The 18,169-nt window shown below is 43.4% G+C and overlaps 1 protein-coding gene across 3 annotated transcripts in view; it reads right to left on the reverse strand.

Annotated features, from left to right (window-relative positions):
- sfl (N-deacetylase and N-sulfotransferase sfl) overlaps nucleotides 1-18,169 on the reverse strand; it is an 86,084-nt gene that overhangs the window by 11,748 nt on the left and 56,167 nt on the right. For all 3 annotated transcript variants that reach the window (XM_043418007.1, XM_043418006.1, XM_043418005.1), the window contains exons 4-5: nucleotides 1,312-1,564; nucleotides 1,044-1,235 (exon numbers count right to left, since the gene is read on the reverse strand). In XM_043418007.1, the coding sequence (XP_043273942.1) occupies nucleotides 1,044-1,235; nucleotides 1,312-1,564 (445 nt within the window). The remainder of the gene's footprint in view (nucleotides 1-1,043; nucleotides 1,236-1,311; nucleotides 1,565-18,169) is intronic.

Genomic DNA, 18,169 nt, shown 5'->3' on the forward strand with positions numbered 1-18,169 from the left:
ATGAAGTTTCGTTTTATTTCTGAGAACCTAAAACGAGTCTTGGGAAGGAAACGAGGCTAATTACTCGGTTTTAGTAAATTTCTGAAAAATGAGAGGAATTTTTTTGCTCGTCAGGGACTGTCGTGGGCTCGCACGAACGGGACGAACTTTTCAGGACTCTGACAATCGATGACATTGGCCTGATCCGTATGAGCAATTGAGAAACTCGTTTCCCCACAAATAAACCAGCAGACAGCAGGCTATTTCAGGATAATTCGAGTAAAGAAATATTATTTCGCGGAGCAAAGTTGACGTTCCAATTTAACCCATTCATCCCGATAACTCTTCTGGAACAGATTGATTGAAAAAATGTCTGCGTATGCACGTCCGTGCATTCTTTGTTTCTGGCTGGAGAGCCACCAGGTTTTTTTCCGATTCGAATGCTCTCAAAGTCTTTATTCCGAATGGCTTTGATGGTGTACTGCAAATTCACACGAATGATTGTTTGGTATCGGATGACGAACAATAATGCACTTCTGAGTGTGCGATCTCGAATAGCGCAGAATTATAGTGGCAGATTTGTTCAGTTTTATTTCCATCGAAATCGAAAGAAAACAATAATGCATTGATGAAAAAGCTCGTTAATTGAATCGAATAATTTCTCAATTTTCATTCGTATTGATAGGAAAAAATCGATCGAATGGATCCGGTCAAATTAAATTGTGCATCTGGACATGCGAGAATTCCAAATCAGTCTTCAACAATAGAACTTTTTTCAATATTCAAAGTGGTATATTCGCGAGATATTTGAGTGGTTATGAAAATAAAAAAAATTATTAAAATACGCGGAATTTGATATGCTCTCGAAAATAAATTGGCTCGTGGAAACAGGAGATCTGCGGAGATAAAAATTTCCGGCGCAGCTCCACTTTGATATACCGGGAAAAAATGACGAGAAAATTCTTTCGACGAAAGATTCAAAATGCTTTCCTTTTTTCCTGAAATTTCACAAAATTCACAAACTCGATATAAATCTTCGAAAAATTGACGAAACGTGAATATACCTGTATGACAGTTGCCAGGGGACTTTTGTTCGTTGGATAATCGAGACTATCCCTGTGCGCCCACGCGAGAGGCTCGTACGTGCTGTGATTAGTCTGGAAAATGGTCCAATCGCCACCGGGCAAGGGTCCCCAAGCAGTTTCCCCGGACCTTGTGAGCCTGAGGATGGGCGATGCTGCGTTGAGCTGTGCGTCCTGACAACGGGAAAGATAAGAATCCAGGAATTATCGGGATGCGCGTTAGAGGAAGAACGTTGGCAGCGAAACTCACTTTGAGCCTAAGATTCGTGTGTATGAAAAGTGGAAAGCCTTTGAGCTGTGCCCCGACGAGGCTCTCTTCACCGGGGGGTGCGAAGCCGACGATTCCGACGGAATATTCGCGACAGTATTTGTCCAGGAGTTCCCTGTTCCATTTGTCCATTTGCAGGTACTTGTTCAAATTCTCAAAGACCAAAACCCCGTATCGTCCCTTGTCGAGATTCGTGAGGACGGGAAGACTTTTACCGGCAACTTCCACTTTGTATCTGAAATGAGAAAAAAATATAAATTCACCAAGAACCATCAACGTCGCGAGATCCGCGTTGAGTTTCTTATCCCAGCCACCTATCGGCGCTAGCTGCGTGAAAAAACTTTCGAGCTAAGAACATTTTTCGCAATTTTAATCCGTCAAACGAGAACGGAAGACCATCGTATATTTTATGAATAGGAGCACCGATATTCCCATGTGTTTCCCCCTTAACGCAATTTTCCCACAATACTGATGGAGCCGAGCACGTATAGGCGCCGCCGCGTAGAGAGCTCACTGCCTGCTCATTCGTTAATGGCTCGTCCATCAAATCCTGCAAAGACACCAGAGCCACCCGTCGAAGTTAATTAAGTAATCAAGAGCGGAGTGCTCCGCTGCTCGCTGTATATGGAACAGACGATCCCGGCTCTCAGTTATTACTACGCGCATGTATTTCCGCATACGCGTATCTACGTACGATATAAATTCCGTTATCTGCACATTATGGATACATTTCTCTTGATTATTCTCTCTTGTGCAGATTTATCGTGAATCAGATGTGTACGAAGGCCCATCGACGTTTCCACAAATATTGAAATTCTCGCTGAGTTCCTCGTGACGTGGGGGTTTTGTGTTTTTTATTTCTCGGAGCTCATCATTCTCGTTGTTGCAGACGCGAGTCGCACGAGAATATCGTTCGACCTTTCGAAAGTGTGCGTTTTAAATATTATTCTATTTTTCTGTAATCTCGCGCAGTTGGCTTTCGACGATAATAGGAAACTGATGCGAAGAGATACGCTGACGCGTGAAATAATTTCGGTGAATTTTCAACGCGAAAAGTATGAAAAAATTGCTGGCAAAAAATAATGGAAAGAGGGTTATTCTCCGATCGTGGAGAGCTCGCATTCGCTTTTCGCGTCATCGTTATTCCCTCTAAAATAAACCGTTTCAAATCCTACTTGTGATGAAATATTGAAAAAAATATGATAAGCCGATCCTTGTTTTGTCGCGATGGAATCGAAAGTTTGAAACGGAGGAAGCAGGCTTTATTTCACGCGTGCATGCAAATTTTAGAGCTAAACATTTTGCAGATGATTTCGAATATTTCGGTTAATGTGAACTCGTCCAGCTTCCGACACTGCACACGGCGGTGTATTTTTTCGAATTATTTTGTCCCCATCCTTCGTCGTTATTCAGAGCCTTTTTTCATTTCCATGATGGACACCTCTGATATTATAAAATGTATTTCGTATATACAAGCACGCGCGTACAGAAACGTTTTTTCTTGCTTCATGCCGCTCGCGAAACGAGCTCACGTCAAATGATATGGTCGCGGAGGCAGCCCCGATACACCAGAACGTCGGAGAGACAGCGGAGCAGAAAAATCCCATGTTCCTCACCGATGCATCACTTGCTCCATCCCTCCCGCGTGCCTTGGATATCGTTGATATACGCTCCTCGCGACGCGCACAATCTAATTTTACGAACATTGGATTTTCCACCGTTCTTTTTTCTCTCCTCTTTCCTCACCTTTTATCCTCCCGCCTGTCCCTTTTTGCTAATGAAACGACGCCGACACCAGTCGTCCTCATTACCGCAGAGCTTTGAGCTTCCCATTTTACTCGGTTTATGCAATCGCATTGAGAATATCTGACGGACGTGAAAAGTTTTTTGTGGTGGGCGTCCATCCTCTTTTTATTACAATTTTTCACTGGGCATCGGTCCGATTTTTTCCCCCCATGATCCCAAATTTCAAAAGCTCGTGGTTTCACTAATATTATACATTCGAAAACAGACTATTTATTTACGATATTACGAGAACGAAGGGGAAAAGCAGTTCTCGACACACTTTTTCTGTCGTATCGTTTATTAGTGATTTTGCGCGCATTCGCATCCACAGAATGAGATAAAATTTCTCGAATCATCGACAGAAAAATGGGTCAAAGCGACACGCGGCGATGGCTGTAGACGCATACGTCAATCGAACCTTCAACTGTATTAATAAATACAGATGAAGCGATCGAAAGCATGTCAAGCAAAATGTAAAAATGTAAACACTGCGAGGGAGAATACTTCAGCACTTTGTTCCCAAGTATCGAGTTTTTATCCCAATAATGGAATGAGAATTACTGCTAAATTTGGCTGAGTTATTTCTTCGATAAAGTAGGTCGAAACCGATCGCGTAGCTGGGCTACCTTGTCGTAAATAACTTTTATTTTTCAGCAGAAGATCTAAAACGGTTAAAGCTCTCGAAGGGAGATATAGGACGCTCCGAGTACACCGTTAAATACTATTGCAGGTGGAAGCGTTAATGAAACTGGAATAGGAGACTTTGCGAAGTTCAATGGGATAAGAGTCGAAAGTTTTCAGGCTTTCGAAACTATGAGCGAGATGTGGTTGAGAGTGTAGAACTCGAAATTAACGCTTGCCAAGTCTATTGTCGTCAATTGCTGCCACTATATTCGACACAATCTCGAACGTGTTCGATCTTTTGTTGAAACTTTTAGTCAAAGCGGCGTCGCCAAATTAATTTCTCGAAGTTTCGTAGTTTTTTCCCCCCTCAAATGAGAGTATTAATAAGTAATCATTGAACATTCTTCACCGAGGTTAAATCGTTTTTGTCTTCACCGTTATCTCGTGTCGAGATTCGGCGGCTGGCTCAAGCGTCCCCCTCGGGGAGCTCGGTAATAAGTTGCCGAGGGTGTATTTTTGCGAGGATGCTCGGGGATCGTTGCTGCCCAGAATCTACGCTTGCTGGTCTCACAAAGCGACCAGCGAAATGAAGAGAGACAGAGAAAGATAACGCGGAGCCGAGAGTGGGGACCCGAAGAGCGGTGAGGCTGGAATATGCGGAACGGCGAGTTGCCGCAGCGCAAAACATCGAATTACGCGAAATCTCTTGCAGACACCCTCGCGCTGGTCCATTCATTTATACATACACGTGTATATAGGTGCTCGTGCGCCGGAAAAGGTGGTGTACGAATCAGCTCGACGGCACACCGAGCCCGCGAATTTCTCGTTCACTCGGAATAACACGTCTCTTGCACCGGAGATTGCGGCGCATGTTTTCCTCCTCTGTGTACAGCTCCTCGTCTCGAATTTCTCTTGCTTCTGATGAGCGTATTTTCCGGTGTACAAGTAGGACAGCGAGAGCGAGGGAGGGAGAAAGAAAGAGCAGGAGAAAGGCTTGGATGGAGCGAATGAAACGGTGGAAGGGAGAGAGAGAAGATTTTCAGCTTCCTCACTCCGAAAGGGAGCACAGTATCGTTTCGATTCCGGGATTTCCACCCGAAAACCGCAAATTCACGGCTTTTCTCGTCTCGCTATCACCAGCTTTCGTGCCGCACCGAGCGCGCGGACTCCTGCAAGTATATATTTTCCTCCGCGATGTTGAATTCGCAGTTTTACTTCGTTGCTTCTCATATTATTAGAATAAACAGGAGCTTCGGTAATGAGGCCAATTAATAGTGCAGCGAGGACAAACTTTGTTGTGTATTCTGTACGTGCATTTCGTACGTACTGTATACCCGTATATGCGGTTTAACGCGGTTTGCATTGTCGGCGATATTCTATCGCTGAAAGGAAAAGAGGAATGGCAGAGTTTTCGGTTTGCGTATACCGCGTCGTGAATCCTCCTGCTGCTCCACCAGGTGAATGTCCCCTCTCGGCCTTGTTATCAATCTATCAAATTTCACGTTCTTAGAGCACCATTATTTTTATAACTTTGGTAAATTGTAGATGCGTCGAGAATCCGACGAAAATGTCAGAGTCTCTCACGAGTCGATGGGAAGTTGAACGTGTACTGTTAATACGAAAACGTCAATTATCGAGTTGCTTGGAAAACTTGAGGGAGGTGCGAACCGTTGAATTTCATTCAGCACACGCGAGAAAAAACTTCTGACACAAACGGTGTTAGAGAAAGATTTCCATAATAACGCTGAGAATCGTTATTGTCATTATTATTATCATGAAAAATAGGATTGTCGGGGGGAAACGACACGACCTGGCTTCGAGGCCATTAGGGAGTTTAGACTCGCCCTGGCAGAGGCATATTTTTCATCCGTGTATACATCTACTTTGGTATATATTTTTCATACGATAGCAGAGGGCAAGGAAAAGGAATCGAAGGAGCGAATGAGGGGTACGGTGGAAACCAGGGCACGAGAAGGGGACAGATTCTCTGGGGAGGAAGCGAGGGCGTCTTTTTGTCGAGCCTACACTCGTATAGATCCACAAATGCGTGTGTATATCTATAGATGCATTTTCCTCGTCTTTTCTCTCGCTCTGTTTGCCCTGGTTTCCATGTTCACCTTTCTTTTTCATCGAGAAGTTGCGGACCTTCATTTTTCGTCCTGCTTTTCCATCGCTCTTCCTGTTTAGCCTGGATTTCGACTGTATACGCTTGGGTGTATCTTGAGAGACGGAATAACTGATTTGAAAGCCTCTTCAAGAGCCACAGCTGTTCCGTGCCTCGTGAAAAGTCTCAACCTCTTGAGGATTCAGAGCTACGTAATTCCGAGAGAAATAGAAAGACGGAAAGCAACGTTTCAGGCTTCTCCCATCATCCAGCTCTTTCTCTCTGCACCTTTGTCTTTCAACTACACAATGTCATTAAGCATATACGCTATAACGCTTCACCATTTTCAATCGAGAAACAGACACTCAAGTTTTTCCCGCGTTCACGCTCCGCTCCATTATTACGTTGTCGCGATAACTTCTACGACGAACCAAGTGCCACGAACAAACAGAAACTTTCCTTCGCCAATGTTTTGACGAATATATCTGCGGTGGCTCGCGTTACAAATTTATTAAATTTTCAAAAATCATTTCCTACCGAAATCGATCATTGCGAAAATCCTTCCGACATATTTTCATAATACGAATTTTCCGATTGATGACAAACTGGGAGGCCGTCGCACCATATTCGAATATTTTTTTCCCAAATCCAATGACTCTGATCCCCGCTTCGTTCCACCACGACGTTTTCGTCCCTTTTTTAACCCTTAGTGTGCATTTGGGGTCAGGTTGACCCCAAAATTTTTTTCTCACATGAATAGCATTCACAGATGAACATCTCATAAGTAAAACCCCCAATATTAAGAAATCGTTATTCCCTCTCTAAAAGTAGGGAGCATAGCCAACTTCATACTTCAAAATAAATACACTTTTTGGAACGGTTGCAAAGTGGACTATTTTTCCCTTAAAGCATGGACCCTTGTCTGCAAAACTCTATAAGGATTTTTTTAAAAACTCAAAATTTAATTTTTTACGAGAGATTTAACCGAAAAAGTGCTTTTTACGCGCACTATCAACTTTGAGCACGTTTTTGAACAATGAAAAAAGGTTTTTTTTGGAAATCCGACCTTGCAGCCTTAAAGTTGGATCAATTCGCTGCAAAAAGTGACTAAACCTTTTATTCCGAAAAGCGCATAGTTACCGAGATATTCGATGTCAAAAATGATCTGGGGTCAAAGTGACCCCATGTGCACGAAATGTCTAGCTGTGAAGGTGTGCACACTAAGGGTTAAACTCCTCGTATTCCCTCTAACCTCTTACAAGGAATTTTGAATCGATAAAATTAATTCTGAGCTCGGATTCGATCACGATGTGTCCTGTCGTTGAGTGAGAAGATGAGGCGGGTTGAAGGATCGCACTCCTTCGGGATCGGGTCTCCTGTACATGAGCACTAATCCCAAGGGTGGTTTCTACATATACATATATGAGAACATATATTTCGAGTGTTCCGGAGGCTACGGGTATATTCGTTCGGCCTGCTGAGGAAAGTCGCTACAAACGAGTCTCGCGCTCCTTCTGGCATTCAAATCACGTAGCAAAAGTGCTGGTGATGTTGCCGTCCACGATGTCCCAGGTCGTGCTCTCTGTGGACACGTGACGTTCGTGTCTCTTGCTTCAGTTCCGATATATACATGTGTATGTATACGTTGCACATATATGCGCGCGTCCTGAATATTTAAAAATCACGAGAAGTTGCAGGTGTGGAGAGGACGATCAGCGTTTCTTCCGTCTCGAGGAGCATCGTTTTTTACACGCTTCCCGCTCATTGAATCGACGCGACAAATAACAATCGACCATTCGTCTTCCATGAATAATCAATGCTTGTTTTTCGCATCCCATGCATTTAGCGTGTTTCGAGGGCCTGCACTCGAGTTGTAACTAGTCATGGCTGTATTATCGTCACATGGGCGACGGGCCGTCTGGATTATCGTATCCGGTAAAAAATAAGGCTCTCTCGAAGATTTTTTAAGGTCTGTACCTACGCACGTACGGAGCAAAAGTTTGAGCTGTGGATGAAACCCAGTGCTTAAACAGTGCTGCCGGCTACACGGTTTTGTCGGCTCTCCTAGTCAATCACGTTTTATGGACTAATGGATTTCTTACACTCATAGAAAGTGGCGCTGTAATCGTGCTGGCAACAACGCCATTCTCCAGTATCACTACAGCGTCGAGCGTCAAAATGTCAGTGTTTCCCGAAATCTTATTCGTTCGTCGCGAAAGAAGTTGAAAAGTGTGCAATTGGTTAATCGAGAAACGTGCTGGTCAAACATTTGAGAAAAAAGCTTTCATGTTGTTTCGTATCGCGCCTATCGCCGCAACGCAGTTCATCAGTCGATATCTCCGAAACTGGATAAGGTCCAAGATTCCCATTTTTTAAATATGTTAATCCCACAACAGTACTGAATATACGACTCGTTTGATTTTTAAGTCGCAAGATCCGTTTAGCGTCGGTAATCAAAAAATGTAAACAAAGCGTTATTCAGAATGTCTCAAAAACTGGATGGTAAATCGATCCGAAATTTTGACAGTTGCACCGTATTTAAATTTCAGCTGATTCTTAAGATTTCAACAAAAGTACAGAACTACCTTAACGACCGAAGTACCGCGGTTTCAAGGTCGATGGAAAGCTATTCGATTTTCACGAAAATTCAGTCGAAGAATGAACATAAAATTCGTCGTGAGAGAAAATTCCGTGTAAAAACATGCTGATGTTCCATAATAAAATAAAAATGATCGTTGGCTTCGTGATGACGGTGAAACTCGGAAGGCTCCCTTGTGGCGAAAGGGTCAGCGAATAAACTTTGATGGGATATGATATATGGAGTATGCGGGAAGGTCCGAGGTTATGAAGGCGCGAACGTGAAGATGCTTCGCAAATGAAAGGGCTCGGGCTCTGTGGATCAGGAGTTCAATCGTCTCGGTTTTACGCCCTCGATGATTCGAATGCCGTGCAAATTCTCTAGGACTCGGAGCCAATGAGAAGGAGCAGGATTCGCCGGATAGACGTTGTACCCGCAAAGTGCGCTGTTGGCGCGATGGTCTTCGCTTTACTCACAATAGCTCGCATATTAGGAGAGCGCCAGAGGAGCGATGCTCTTACAACGGCGTAACTCGCGCGTCCCAAGGACACTCGAAGTAACGAGGGTTACGACCTTTTGCCAGTTAACCAATCGATATACATGTTTGCGTAGCCGCCAAGTCCTCGTTAGATTTCACGGCCGGATATGCCGCTACGTTCTCAGGAAGCAACGAGGCTCGCGGAATTATTCATGAAGGATCTTGCATGAGCTATATATGGCAAATACTCGTCCTCCGATCCCCCCGCTGCCCGTTTCCTTCCCCGGAGATCTGTGCGCGCCTCCTTTCAGCTCCCTTCGTCTCTCTCACCGTGGCAAAAAATGTTTTCTTTTGTTTTCTCGAGGCAGGAAACGTTTTCGCCAAAATTCAAATGAAAGAAAACGCAGCCTCGGAGGAAAATGGAACACGTAGCTGAGTCTCCCGACCTCCTCTCGCGGGGATCCTTCCTTCAATATATATGTCAAATTCCCATGTAAATTCACCGGGGAGTCGAGAGATCTGCATGCAAGACTTGGGGATCAACTCGAAGGACACACACCTTATGGAATATCCGAATAAGAAGTTCCTCCGGTATGGAACAAGAGGTTTATGAATACGGAGGAAACCGAAAGGACGATATCAAAAGGTATGGAAGAATGACTTCGGATTTCGTACATTCGATCGCTGCTCTTTGAGCTGCGCCAAGGTGGAGTACGTTTTTCAAAAGTACAGCAATAAATTGTGAGAAAATAGGAAACGGGAGAAAGTGTAAAACAACCGTACTGTCGGCTGTCGGGGCCGACATAAAAGTATGATTTTTCAATTTCGTTTTCGTGGGACGTGTCAACTGGTACGCGTGTCTGATACCGAAATTTTTTACTTTCACAAAAGAAAATGATTATTTTGAGCAGCGAAAGCAGTAAAGCAGAGGATGCGAGCTTGAAGGAATCTCTCGACGTTGTAATACCTCGCGAGGGTTCTCAGAATCGGCGTCAGGACACAAGCCGATACGAGCTTTACTATTTCTCCTTCCTGCTTTCGAGATAAATAGAGCGATGGAAAGTAAAAAGAGAAGGAGCCATTCGGAAGGAAGGGGATGAGCGAGAGCCCATGAAATACCGGGAAATGCGAACTTCCGGACGTCGGTACTCTGCTCGTCGAACGATTTCATCGCGGGTTCCCCGGAACCCAGCAGCAGCCACGGTGCCCTCCTTCGTATTACCGTCGGTACAGTGCCGAGGGATTTTCCTGCGTGATTTACCGCGATTCACGACCCTCTTTTCCGCCACTTTCTCTCCGATCGAATACTCGAGCAAATTTGCGGAACTCGCGTGAGAGAGAAAACCGTGTGGAAAGAGCGCGGGAGGGGGGGGGGGGGAAGCAATATTCTCTGCGCGAACTTTGTAGGGTTATTTCTTACTTTCCGAGCATGAAAGTAGAAATATATAAATTCCTTTTCACCTTGGAGCATTTCTCATTGTCCCATTTCATTTTTGTATACATTGCGCACCGCGCGGGGGGGGGGGGGGGGGGGGGACGGGGGATACTGAAACGTTTTCACGTGTATTGCTTCGGCAAGGACTTGCTCTTCGTACGTGCATCAGTGTCTTTTATTCGTCTCGTTTCTCAGCCATATAACTGTATCATGGAACGGAAGTAGAGTATTCTATGATTCGCGACTTTTCAACGAGAAATACGGGCAAGAAAGAAGAAAGAGATGAATCCGAAATGAAACACTTTTGACGTCAGAACACAGTGCAGGGGCTGAACCCTGTCGCTTTTATTCTTACGTTTTAGAGCGATGTGTTGCAAGATTGGCTTTTTCGTCGACGCCTCATCGCAGAGAAAAAGGCATTTTCACGTTTCGTCTAACGTTGTTGTTGTTTTTTTTTTCGTTTTTTTTTTTTTTTTTTAATACAAACGAGTTTCGACAAATTTTCAAGTAACGTTTGTTGCGTTCCTTTTCAGCAGGTCCCGCAGTTCGTCGTACGTGGTTTTATTCGTGGGAGAAAACAGCCCATTCGGAGAGGCTCTTCGTGCACAAATCTTGATGTCTCGAAAAACCGATTCCCAACTTAATCAATGTCCACATATGTCGAGGAATCTCTTTGCTGCAAACTATTGTGTGTTTCTTCCACTCTCCTTCATCAAGTCTCGGTCTTTATTGATACTTGAACCGAATCTCTTGCCATGGCTCGTGTTTGCTCTCCGGGTGTGCAAGCTTTTCAAGCTTTTCATCTGTTTTCGAAATCTCAACGAAGCAACGGGATTGCAATTGACGATTTGACTCAAGCCGGTTCTGGTGCACGCGCATATGTTCGTACGAGACTGTGACGAAATTTGTTTCTCCGCGGGATTCCGTTTGTGCGCATCGCAACGCACCGATTCGTGTTTCCGAGATCTTTTGGAATCCGCAGTAGTCTTTGAAGTCGTTTCTTGTTTACTTCCTTCCTGGCGGAGGAACGAGACGGGACGATAAACAATGCAATTGCTTAAATTCGTGGGAGTGACGCCGCATCGTTTGATGCGGTTCGCCGGGGAGCTGCTCGGAAGGAAATTCGGGAAAATGCATTTCCGCCTGCATGTTTGAAGCGGGTGGTTCGCTTCCGAGATCTCCGGGCTTTACACACCGCGCATGCATCCGTGTTTGCGCGGATTGCTCGAGAAGTCGGCACGACCAATGCGAAGAGAAAGAAAACGATCGGAAGAAATATGATTTTGACGTCGACGAGGAGCCTCGGACTGACTGGAAAAGTCTTCGTGCGGCTGCGCAAATGTATCCATGAGGCGGTTCAGAAATAGAGCAGTTTCACAGGAGTGACGGCAGGGGAGATCGTGAGAGAACATGGAAACTACGGCAAATGTTAAATTGAAAAAGAACGAACGATGAAAGGCCCCATGTATAGGGAAAATTGGCGTATTTCCGACCGCCCAAAGGAAATCGATTAAATAACCAACTACATGATGAAATTTAAAAAAAAATTCCATCTATTTTATTCTTTGATATCTCGTTCACGATTACCGATGTAAATTTCAACAAATAGATGAAAAAATTGCCAGATGTTAAGCAAAAAACAACAATCGGTAAAATTGGGATTTACCCCGAACCTCCGGGGTAATTCCGGGCAGCCCTTGGGCTGAATCTACATTGCATTGGAAATTGCTACACATATCACAAACATATTTTCGACTCGTACTTTCGCTTGTGCAACTTCGTGGGCCCACATTTCACATTCGATTCACATAATCCAGTCTCCGGATGGTGAATTTTCATATTTTTCAAAACAAAAATAACTTTTTTGTTTTCGCATCGTTCACTGCTATATTTATGCACTCAATATCATACGTAGGTGTTTTCTTTCATATCTATTTACGGAGTTACTGAAATTTTGGAAAAATCAATCGACATGGGGGGGCGGAGCAGAACATCCGGAATTCCTCCAAACTGCGAAATTTCACAAATTAATTAATAATTAGAATACAGTAGGGTAAGCCCAGGTTTGAACTGCGTCAATGATTCTTTTGTCGAATAAGGATATTAAATTAATTTTTTAAATAACATTGAAACCGTTTATCCCTTATTTTCATCAATTTAATGGACCAACAAAAATTAGATTGAAATTTACGAAATTTTGTGATCCGCCTTACCTCGAAGAAAATAAATCACTTCACGCCTCGAACAACGCGAGTACACTGAACATCGATAGTGCTATCGCATATGAGATCAAGTCCGTGAAAGTGGGGGCTGCTTCGGAATATAAAAATATTGCGCTGTCCGTATTTAAGGAAGTTGAGGCATTAGAATGAAAATGATGTCGCCGCTTTTAAACCGATTGCATCTTATAAAGCGAAGTGTAAAAAAAAATCAGTTAAATTTTCAGACAGTTTAAGAGCATCGTTGCTGATAAAAATCAATAACAATTTGGGCCAAATAACATGTAATCTTATGGAAGTCAAGACACATTCAGTCATATCTCCGTTAAAAATGATGCTAAAAATATGAAATTTATTGGGCAACATGAGCAAGGCTTGCCGAATAATGTCAATTTTTTTCAGATTTATTAGGAGATTTGCTGAGATTATATTAATAATAACCTGTTTTCCGTGCAGTTTTTTGAAGCTAGGATCGTCACTGTTCGTGTTTTTGACTGAGCTTTCACCAGTTTTTCGTCCTTTTTTCCCCAACTTTTCTTCAAAGTGTATGCAACATTGCCAAACTGTAAACTGGCCTAACTTTTGAAAGGTACAGGTCATCACTTTTGGGTAAAAAAATGACTGTACAGCCTCAACTTCCTTAACCTGCGTTCGGATTTACCATACTCTTCCTTACGTAGCTAAATATCGTATTTATAGATGTAAAAAAGGTGATTCAACGTTCAGGGATGCTCCTCGCGAATGGGAACAGTTTTGGGGATAGGAGAAAGTTATGGCAAAGGTGAAAAGTCATTCGCGGTTGAATGGGAGGCGAGCGAATATAGAGATGTGGAAGGAATAAGAGCGGATAGATTTTCCGACATCCTTTCATCAAATATATAACGGGCATCTACATAAGTATGATATAACATTAGGTTTTCGGAGAATTTGGGGCCTCTACGTGAGGGATACGATATCGCCTCACGCAGCTCTGCGAAAATGGATTTACCCGGGAATAAGAAAAGTCACGTTTCTTTTTTATAGTAACACACACCGGACTGCGAAATGCGTTAGCTCGTGCCTTAAGCCCTTGGCGAAGAAATGAATTTCTTTCGGGGATATCGCTCCCCCAAATTTCCGATCCCTTCGGCTCATTCGTTATCCGATAATATGTACTTTATCATCATTTTCGTTTCAAACCATTCGGAGGCGGCGTCGATTTTTTTACCCCTTCGGCCTCGTTTTTCCGTACGCGTTTGCGTGCGCATATAAATATGGGGATTCTGGGTGAGCATTTTTAGCAAATTATTTTTCGACAGCGGTGCGCGATTTCTCGAAATTTTCAAACCGATTCTCCACGAGCATGAGAACAGGACAAATGTCACTCGAAAAACTTTCTTTCCTGCTGTTGCACACCCCACCGGGGAAAAAGATCGCTCGATTGCTTGACCAAAAGTGACAAAATCGGCGTGAGTTTGCGCACACTATCAAGAATAATCGTTGCAGCATTTAACGAGGATAACAATTCGCTTGTTCCACGAAGAACGAGCTGCTCGAAAAGTGGCGAGGGTCGGACGTCGTGCCCTCGAGACTGAAAGAACGCCTCGCGGAAATTCTGTTTTCTTCAGCGACGATAAACCGCCGAGTAAGAGGGGCAGGAGTGCGAGACTTTAACGCTTTTCCACTGTCCCGATTCAACCACCCCTTAATCTCCTTACTGGATCATCAGCAGCGTTGTTCGACGAAGAATCCCCGAGGCTTTGTAAAATCTGCTTCCGTTGTATCTCTCCTTGCAAAAGTACACGCGATGAATAAACACTCCCACACACACACGCACACAAACTTGTGCAAACTTCAATAGCATATTTAAGCGTTTAAAATGCAGCAGGCATCCACCGCGATTTCTCTCTTGCTTTCCTTGCACGCTGTTTCATCGAACGGTTCGTTATCACTTGAATATATATTCACAAGAGAATAAAGTAAGCGCGTTATTCCTGACGAATGAAGTTTTTCCGAACAATCATATTCGATAGAATGAGAATGAATTTTCAGCGGTGTTTCGATTCTTCCGATTCTTCCTGTTCTCCGCATCGGTCGGACGAGTACTTCGATCAGTTCAACGGTTTCCCTCGTTCTTTGAGTCCAACTTTTTGTAACAGCTCGCTCCACAAACGGATATCGCTTTTCGAAAATGAAAATTAATTTGATCGAACCGATCGTAAAAAACAGCTTTGGGCTGAGGAATGTTTTCTGTTATTCAAGCTCGTTCCGAGAGCCCCAAAACGTGTGAATACCTATTCTGAAGCTTTGTAAATGTATTTCGGTGTGCGACCACCCGTGCGTGTGTGCCCGCGTGCCTGTTCGAGCCACTCATACATACACGTATACGAATAAACGAAAAATATACGAGCGGAGTGTGTAATACCTCGGAGTGCACTGTAATGTGCAGTGGTGAGAAAAGCCTGCGCGAAAACCGCGCGATTGCCCACCTGAGGCTCGAATATCTACTTTATTTCCCGAGTGGCCGAGCCAACTAATTCATTTTTCCTCCGCGTTAGCGAGATAGCAAGCATTCTCTCCTGTCCATGTGGTGTAGTCTTTTTGTTGTCGTTGTTCTTGTTTTTTTCCGCCTTTTATTTTCACCATTTTTTGTCTATTCAAACCGCGCACACACTCGCAGCGGCGAGAAGAAGAGAACAGGGGAACACAACGGGGAAAGCTAAAGCTCGTGAAAATCGTGGCGAACTTGGGGATAGTCGCTCGAATATATAGCAATCGGCCAAATATACCGCGCACCACCCACCCCGACAAGACCATTATCCGTACACACAAAAATCTGGGAATTCTTCGAATTCCGTTAGCCGCGAGCAACAGCCTGCTCCCTTCGCCCTTTTGCTTCGGAAAAAAGGTGAATGATAGCCCAATCCGTTTGTTCTCTCTCGCAATTGCCATTATGCCGAATGAATAGAATATTTCTTTCTTCGAGAACAACGATTGGAGAATAAAATGTTTTTTTTTCAACATGTTATCAACTCTCGTGTATATTCGTGCTCCAATTAAATCCGCACGAGGATTTTTCGACAAATCCCTTTGTCGAAAATAATCAGCTTTTGTTTCGCCGACTTAATTGTCTCTCGTCCGTTGTAACTTGCTCCTTAGCTCGACTCTCCTTTTGTGCAGAATAAATATTTTTTTTACTATATCGGCTTTGCAATTGCTGGAGCTTTTCTTCGGGCAGTTTTCATTGTTTTGCCTCGACCAGGCTCGCGGAGCTCGATGATATTTTCTTCTGACTAAAACGAGCTTGAACGACGCGCCTCGCAGTATAGCGTTACCTCTGAAAATTTATTCAAAATATCCGATACCCACCAATTCTAGGCACAGTGTCACAGCGAACTTGATCCCTCGAGGATATATCGGAATTTAATTGTTCCATTCGACAAAGACGACACGTTCGTGGGATCGTACTCATCACGCGCGTCCTTTTGACTCCAATCGCCATCGATTTGTACTGCACACACATGCGGCAACGCCGCATTAGCGAACATCTATAGTCTCGCTCCGTTGTTTCCGGTACCACGGAAGGGTGTGAAGTGCGAACGTACCAGTTACGTACATATGACGTGTGTTTGCGCGCAATGATCGCGGCGGTTTCTCATTGTGTGGACAATTGTATTCACCTTGGCATTTATACGCTTCGGAATATCCAATGAATTTTCAGCTGAAACGATTACGAAAAATTGTAACTCGCTACTTTCTCATTTAAATGAAAAAGTTCGTGTTACGACCTCGAATTTTGTTTCATAAAGCGCTGAATTTCAGTTACGAGGCCTTAAATGTTTTCAAACGCGACAAAACAGCCTCCCCAATCATCGCATCAATGGACGGATTAATACATTTGCAATTCTATTTTCCCGTACGGCTAATCGTTTTAATTGGAACTCGCACACTTTCGTTGTTGGATTTGTTTTTCCACGGGATTTTCAACGTGAAATACGTTTTTCTGGGAGTAAATCTCTTGCATCGAGTGATTTGACATTTTCTGACAGAAGATGGACTTTGGTTCGAAGAAAACAATTTCAGTTTGAGTAACATCAGAAGAAAACGAAAATCAGGATTTAATGAGTTTTGTTAATCATCGTTGGTTGCTTAAGGCTGCACTCCAATGGAAAATGTGATACGTTAAATTCCTCCATTGTTCCATTCTAACCGAAAGTCAAACGCAAACGAATTATAAGAAGGATTTCATTGCTCGTTTTGCCTGCTCCTTCCTCCTCGCTTCTGTATGCTTCTGTTCGAAATTTATTCAGGTTTGCGGTGATTATCTTAATGAACGGTGGGCGTGGAGTGGAGAAAGTACAGATAGACATTCAACGTTTTCCCCAGCCGTGCAACGCTGGAAGGTTCAAGTCAGATAAACCTTTTGTGAAGTCTAAACCGTTTTTTTATTCGTTTGCTGATCGTCTCTATGCATTTATTCGATGCCGCAGTCTCATCCTCCAGGATATCGTTTAGCACCAAAGTCCAAAGTCGATTTCTTCTCGGTTCGGATCATTTTATTTTCACTCGAATTCGTGCCCGTGCAATAGAAACCGGAATATTTCAATAATCCCATCTCTCGAGCGATCTCGACTTTTATATTTCACTTTTTCTTTTCATTCTGAAAAAAACCGAATTACGCTTCCTTATTACGCTGTTATTTGCATGCTTACTCGAAGGCACTCATTTTTACGGAACGTTTTAAAACATCAATTATTGTAAAGGCACACGAAGGAGGAGAAAAATCTTTAGGAAAATTCTCTAAATTATTTATTATCATAATCGTAACTGTTAATTTTATTTTTTGATCTGTAATTTTTAGTGCTTTTACCAAGAAAAATTCGTCGAATCTTCATAACAATCGAGTTTTTGAAGAGGGATTTGTTTCGCGTTGAATATATATTGGCCGAAAATTCGGGGAAATACGCAGAGTATTTCGTGTATATTAGTAGGATTGCTCGATATATAGAAAAAGAGAGGAGCGAGGGGAGGGCAGGATAACCGCGTCGAGCAGACAATCCCGGGAGGCTTGTTTCTCACCCTCCGCTCTGCGGCACATGCGAATTCATGTAAATCTCTCGAATCGTACTACACACTTTTCTCTTCTTTACACAGCGCACATACGCAACGCTGTACGAATATCGGAAGATGAAAAAGAGAGTGAAAAAACAACAAAAAAAGGAGGCAACGTGCAAATCGCAATTGATATGCTCGAGGTGTTGGAAATTTATCAGATATTCATCGGCGATGTGAAAAAAGTAACAAAATGTTCCTCCGTTACGTACAAAGAGAACAAAGTTTCTTCAGGCTTTTAATCTAATTTTTGTTTAAATATTCATTTCTGAAGCTTCGGTTGGTGGTTGGAATTTTAGAGTCGACCAAAAATCCTTCGCTTTCGCTCGGCGTGTGTCAACACGCTTCGCACGTCTTTGTTACCAACCCGAAATTGTGTTGAATCGCTTTCGGTAAATGACAGAATTGGGATCTCTCCGAAACCGAGCTCGTGAGCTTCGTTACAACAATGGAAAACAATATTTTTGTTGGTTTATCGAGATATCAAATAATCCATTTTCCTCTACACCGGTAAAGCAAATATGGC

This window comes from Venturia canescens, chromosome 4, assembly GCF_019457755.1.
Source record: "Venturia canescens isolate UGA chromosome 4, ASM1945775v1, whole genome shotgun sequence".
In the NCBI taxonomy this organism is placed as follows: domain Eukaryota; kingdom Metazoa; phylum Arthropoda; class Insecta; order Hymenoptera; family Ichneumonidae; genus Venturia; species Venturia canescens.